This window comes from Apis dorsata, unplaced genomic scaffold (genome assembly GCF_000469605.1).
Source record: "Apis dorsata unplaced genomic scaffold, Apis dorsata 1.3 scaffold_169, whole genome shotgun sequence".
Lineage (NCBI taxonomy): Eukaryota > Metazoa > Arthropoda > Insecta > Hymenoptera > Apidae > Apis > Apis dorsata.
In genome coordinates, this window is record NW_006263457.1 from 487,159 (window position 1) to 494,223 (window position 7,065).

The 7,065-nt window shown below is 41.8% G+C and overlaps 1 protein-coding gene across 1 annotated transcript in view; it reads right to left on the reverse strand.

The window, feature by feature from the left end:
* The window catches only part of LOC102678160 (junctophilin-1), a gene marked incomplete at its 5' end in the record, with an annotated part of 44,325 nt that overhangs the window by 19,411 nt on the left and 17,849 nt on the right, over nucleotides 1-7,065 (reverse strand). The window contains one exon of the mRNA XM_031509671.1: nucleotides 3-71. Coding sequence (XP_031365531.1) covers nucleotides 3-71 — 69 coding nt within the window. The remainder of the gene's footprint in view (nucleotides 1-2; nucleotides 72-7,065) is intronic.

A 7,065-nucleotide genomic window follows, 5' to 3' on the forward strand; every position in this document is an offset into this window, starting at 1 on the left:
GCCGAAGGGGGCGCTCGCCCTCACTCCGTACCCGTGCCTCATCCCGTGGTACCATTGACCTTGATACGTGCCTGTCGAAACGTCACCCCTCCTCGTTAATAATCCTTTTCTGTCGTACTCGGCAATATTTTTCGTATAAGAAAGGAAGCATTTCTTATTCGTGATTTCAAAGAAATTTGAAGAAAGAATATTCTCGAAAGGCGTTAAGTTGTTTCTATCGCTCTGGACTCAAAAAATTTGAAACAATTTACGAGAGTAGATGAGACGAGACTATTCAGTTTCCGATATCTTTCAAGATTTTAATTTAAATATGTACATTTTTCGACTCGAGAGGAATTCTCGAAACACCGCACACGCACACGTGAACGGTGAAATTTGCATACGCGGCGAGGACGAGAACCCGCCGGTTCATATTAGAACCACCGTGCTGGAAATCACGTTCCGCCAACGATCCCGGATGTGACGAATCCCCGCACTTGGTAATAAGCCGCATTGTTTTTGCCAAAACGTGACCGTGTTTCAAAATGTCCCGCGTGAGTCACGCGCGAAAGAGAGAGAACAAAACTCGAATTATCCATCCTGAGTGACGAGGCGTGGGTGCGTTCCTCTTTCGTCGAAAATGTAAATTCCTCGCCGATGAGATACCGCGCAGACTACCGAGAGTAACAACTGGATGGATCGTTAACGGGCCAAGTATTCAAAGCGAACGGGCGATCTTTCGTGGAAAAACGTTCCCTCTTTGCTTTCTTTTTCGTTTCGACGGCTGCCTACCTTTTCTCAACGAATACCCTAACGATCGAATATTTTGGGAAAATGGGATTGGGAAGAGAGAATTCGAGAGAGAAAGATTCGTATTCTTCCTTTACGAATTATCATCCCGAATGATAATTGGATCTATTTTTAAGGGAAATTTGTAAACTCATCCTCAACTCGAGCTCTTTGGAATTTAAAAAAAAAATATCGATCTATTATAGCTAACTCGAAAATAACTTGAGCGATCGTATTAATCCGTTCGATATATCCGAATATATGTAAAAATATATATATATATATATATATGAAAATGGGATCGTAAAGTTTAACGAACAAAACGCAGGTATGTAGGTTGAACTAAAACCAGTCATATTGGAAATATTTGGAGATACAATTCCTCCGCCAGTGAACGCTTATAACAACTCGTTTTCGCGAATTTACATTTCGATCCGTGTTTCTCCAAGACCAACTATACGTCATCGTTTTTTCGGAATTCGATCGGTTCAGATGGAGAAAAGAAAGAGAGAGAGAGAGGGAGAGAGAGAGGGAACTGTATTCCGTTAGGGAACAAAGGGAACGCGACAACGAATGCTTTCCAGCTAGGCCGCGATGATCAACAAAGTGGCAGCGAGTCTGTCGAAAGCGTTTCCATTCTGCTCACCTCGTTCCTCGCGCAGCCCCCCATTATTCGACCAACAATAATCATCAAAGCCTTCCCGTCCCGTATTCGTCGGCCCATTAACAAAGTGGCGCGATCGCAACCATGCATCGTCGTTTGTCGTCCCTCTCACGACACGAGATCTTCTTTCTTTACTCCTCGCCCGTCTCCATTACAAAAAGCAGCGCCACTGGATTCGATTCGCGCTTGCACACAATCGGCGCGAATTCCCTCCTCCGAGTTCACCGTATTCTCACGCTTCTCGGAGGATCGATTTTATTTTTCTTCCTTTTTTTAAATAATCACAAGTCGCGAAATTGATCTCGAAATTCATCGTCAATTTTTCTTAACACGTTGATTATCGATGTACTCTGATCGTGTAATAATAAGAATAATCTCTAGTTTGTTCTTTCCATCGTTACGTTGCTCAGGTTCTCTCTACACGAATAGCTCGAATGTTTGCCGAGTGGTATAAAATTTCTGCCCTAAAATTTCCAATATCCAAAAAAGAGAAATGAAAGAATCATGTCTTAATGAGTGAATCGTATAGAGGACAACAATTTTTTGGTCCAAATCATCCTGACCAATAAACCATTTTTGCATTATTTTTGTAACAATTCATTACACTTTTTATAACACATTTCTTTGGAATATCTTTCCAAACACCCGAGGATGCCTTCTAAGTAATCAAATAACGGGTGACGCGAGAATCAACGCGTTAAAAAGTTATTATCGAGATTTCGTTAAATCGAAGATATACCTTTCGTACATATAAATTGGAAAAATCGATTCACGGAATTATATATATATATATTTTCTCACACTCTCAAGTCGAGTCTCCCCTAACAGCACCAACAATAATTTCTCTTGCCATTGTATCCCTCGTTGATTACGACGAAAGACAAATCGAAAGAAAAATTGCGACGACCGAGCAGCGAGATCGAAGAAAATCGAGAAAAGAAGAAAAACGATCCATCGATTTACTTCGAAGAGGGAGGGGGGGAGGCTCGGTCCGCTGATCGATCGGTCCACTGGGGGAGGGTATGGAGAGGGAGAGGGCCAGGAAAATGGAGTCTGCGGGCGGCATTATTGCAGCCGACCGTGCATATGGAAACGGGCCGGAGTCTCCCTTCCACCACCAACCGGAATATTATTTCGCCAGCGTTTAAGCAAGTGGGTCACGCCGTGCCTCTCTCTCGACACGGCGTTCGAACCGCCCCGATGCGAGGTCCACGAAATTGCATCGCGCGTTTCCCCTCTCTTTCCCCCCCTCTTTGATTAATTCTCCAGAAATTCCACGCAAAATCTCACGCCAATTCTCGAATCATTTCCTTCCAAGCCTTCTGCCTCGACGAAATTTTTCTCGAGGGAGAGGAATTATTTTCGAGAAATCTGAGTTCAGAGAAATCTGAGTTTTTTTTATCTCGGTTTCTTCGACGAAACGTGGTGTAAAAAGTTTTTTATCTTATCTCTTGATCGTTTTCCTTCCTGTTATTTTTTTCTGGATATAGAGAGGCAATCAAGCAATTGAATACCAGAAAATCTTGGTAGAAATTATCAGGATTATCGAGATGGAATGGTTCAATGGTATTTCATCCGGCATGCTCATCCGATAATATTTCGTGCTACCCTTATCTCTCTCTCTCAGCCCCAATTGCTCCCCGAAATCCAAAGAATACCTTCGTCCAAGGTATTCTCGAATTCGCAATTATGGAAATTAGCCTCCCCGATATATTCTATACATTCGCCGGATCGTAGACAGAGAGAGCAGGTTTCCATCTGTCGACGGGATCGGGATTAAACTCCCTCGTAGAAACGGCGAGAGACGGGTCGAGTTATTCGGGTCAACTCTTGCAACGCCTCTTCTGTTGGAAACGCCTCGGGACAAAAAGGTCCCACGTCGACGCGGTGCCTGTCCATCCACGAATTTGGGGTGGATATCGACTCGTTGAACAGCGATCCAGAACCGAACGAGGTGGAAATAAGGTTGTCGAGCTAATGCGTTTTCTCTGAAATTGCTTTCAAAAAAATTCTCGCGATGTTCTATGCGGTGTTATTTGCTCAAACCTTTTCAGGATTATCCTCACTTTGATTTTTTGTGCTCAACTTAAAGCCGCCTATCGATCCTCCACCGACGACCCAGATTAATTATTGTCGAGTCTCTAATTTCGCGTCGTCTACCAGCTCGTCTGTTTCTTTCGTCTGGGAGAGGGAGAGCGAGGAGGAGATCGTTCTCTCCTCCTCCCCACGGAAACTTTTACTGGTTATTGAATTTCCGTCGAATCCGCTTCGCGAACACGTTTTGCTCCACTTCGCGAAACTCGAACAGCATCGAATTTCGTGCTTCGCTCTTCCTTTGTCGTTCCTTCTTTCGAGCCCTCTCCTCGAGTCGAGACGTCGTCCGTTTATCCCGAATTCGTTTCCTTTTTTTCTTTTAATCGTGGCCGCGCTTCCAAACTTTGTCAAATTTCAAATTTCCCTAATCTGTTGTCCCAAGCGAATCTTCATCTATCCAATTCCATATTCGTGTAATTATTATTTTTAGAAAACGTAGAATTTTGTAGACGATGAGAGGAACAGTCATATTCTCTTGAGAAACAATTCTTATTTAAATTGTATTTGGAATTGAATCAATCGAGATTTATGTAGCATTGCAACCCATTTCGAATCTCTCTCTGACTATAAAATAAAATATTCTAAAATATCCGATAATCCAATCTCAACAAACGTCTCTAGTTTACGCTAATCAAATTTTCAGGAAACTATTTTCTCTTGTATTAAACCGCCCCTCGGGTCGAGAAGAGCGTTATTTCATGCAAATCTTATCCCATATCCCCCCTCCCTCCAGCGAATAAACACTGTTCGGGATTCAATTTGACGATGGAAAGAAGCGTTACGCCCATCCTAAAAACGTTCATCTATTTATCGGAACACTCGCGTTCCCTATTTACTTCTTGGTTCCTCGTGCGAGGAGGCGGCCGGCCAACCTGTTCCACGCTAGGTTACGAGGGTGAAGACCCTTTCTGGCTTATATCCGTCGTGCCACGAGGTATCGCGGCCATCGAGCCGCACAAAGTTTCGTTCGACGCAGGCCTCGACACGGGGAACCTCGAGGAGGAGGAGGAGGAGGAGGAGGAGGGATCTCGCGCTAAAATAATCATCGGTGAATTTCGCCGGTGAAAAATTTATCGGCCGTGTCTGCCTTTTTTTTTTTCTTTCTTTTTGCGCCGACGTACACATCCCATTTCCTTTTTTTTCTCGAGAAATTGCGAAAAATTGAATCAACAAGATCGATTTAAATAAACTGTGAGCCGAGCCTCGAACCGATGATAAAATCGATAATGATTGAAAGACGAATATGAATAAATTTGGAGAGGATTGGCAGAAGGAATTTTCTTTGTGTAAACGGGTGAAAATTTTGTTATCCATCAACGAAGAATAGGTTAAGTGATTCTGACTGAGAAAATCGATGAAAGGAAAATTTCGAGAGACAAATTGAAATTGATTCGACGGGTTAATAGTTAGATAGAAATCGATAGATGGATTTCGTATTAACGAGAAAAATTGAAATTGATAACGACCAAAAAATGAAAGGGAAAAAAGTGAAATGAACGCGTTAAGAAAATATAAAACACATAAAATAACCGTAGGAAAAATTTCGAGAATTGAAATTGGTTGGAGGAAGATTTGCGTTGTCCACGGGTAAACAGAGGTCGGTATACGATCCTGTTTCGCTACATGGCACTGCCTGGCCCGCCTGAAATAGCTTGGCCACCGTCTAAGATGGTGGTCGGTTGAACGTGCAAGCGCGGACCAGCGGTTGCGCTGGTGAGAATCGGCCGTGCGAGTGTATTTCGGTCCGCAGCCTCCACCGGATCGTCCCTAACCACCCCACGGGCATGTCGTTCCCTCGTCTCTGTTTGTTTCTCCCGAACGATACCTGAACGAGCGCGGCCAGCCTCGTGGCCAGGTCGGATTTCGTATACCTGACCTCGCCTCCTTGTCGGCTCTCTCTCTCCCCCCTCTCTCGCGTTTCGAACCTTGCCGGATGCCCGGCGAGACCGAGCCGTATGTTGACACTCGTGTCATCTATTGTCGCTTTCCCGCTTCGGTCGCCACAGTTATTTCGATCGATCAGATGCCTTTCAGAAGCGAGAAGGAAACGATAACAATTTTTCTCGCCAATTCCTTACGTGGATTTATTTAAATTTCTATTTATAAAACGTTCGCACAAGCCTCAGAATTTAATTCTCTCTTTGTATGAAATCATTCGTAAGTCTAATTTCAATATTTTTAATATCTGATTATTGCGATTCGTTCCAGTCCAGGCTATTAATGTTATGTACGTGGCAAATTTTAGAGTTTTGTGATCTCAGAGGCGAGAAGGAAACGATTTTTCTCAGCAATCTTTTATGTAAGACTTAGAATTTAATTCTCTCTTTATATCAAATTATTCGTAATTTCAATATTTTTAACATCTGATTATTGCGATTCGTTCCAGTCCAGGCTATCGATGTTATGTACGTGGCAAGTTTTGAAGCTACTAAATGCCTTTTGTGGTTTCTGAGAGGCGAGAAGAAAATGATAACGATTTTTCTCAGCAATCTTCTATGTAAGACTTAGAATTTAATTCTCTCTTTGTATCAAATCATTCGTAAGTCTAATTTCAATATTTTTAATATCTGATTATTGCGATTCGTTCCAGGCTATTAATGTTATGTTCGTGGCAAATTTTAGAGCGAGTTTTGTGATCTGAGAAACGAGAAAAAAAATGATAACGATTTTTCTCAACAAACCTCTATGCAAGATTTAGAATTAATTCTCTCTTTATATGAAATCATTCGTAACTCTAATTTCAATAATTGTAATATATGGTTTAATATTAAGATTCATTCCAGTCTAAGCTATCAATGTTATATACGTGGCAAGTTTTGAAGTTAGTAAATGCCTTTTGTGATTTCTGAGAGGCGAGAAGAAAATGGTAATTTTTCTCAGCAAATCCGCAAAGGTTTTCTACGCAAAGGTTAGAATTTAATCCTGTCTTTATATGAAATCATTCGTAAGTATAATTTCAATATCTTTAATATCTGATTTGGTATTGCGATTCGTTCCAATCCAATGTTCCATTCCAGGCTGTCAATATTATATTTTTCGGATACACCGATACTTTTAAACATTGGAACAGGTGTCGCGAAAATCTTGATCGAATATTTTAATTACTTAATTATCGAGTTGAACTTATCGTTATGTCGAGAGAAGAAGTCGACTTAAAACCCGAGTAATTAAACACTATAGGGAGAGACTCATACTTCTTTCGTATCGGTGAAGCATGCGGGGGAGGCGAAGATGTGTGGCATCGTGATAAAAAAAGAAAAAGGAAAAAAGTAGATGATCGTTCGATTTATAATAAAAAAAGGCAAGTCTAAAACCGTAACGAACGTACATCCCTATCTGGATGCACGATTACTTTCGCAGAGAGAGAGAGAGAGAGAGAGACGAGAAACGGAAATGACGACAGTTCGTACAAAGTAGGTGTCTCTCTATCGACGAAAGCCAATCCTTGGTTAAACGAGGAGAGGCTTTGCGCGTCGTGCGAGTATCGAGGGATTGGTTACGGAGGAAAAAAAAAAAAAAAAAGAAAAAAGGAAAAAAAA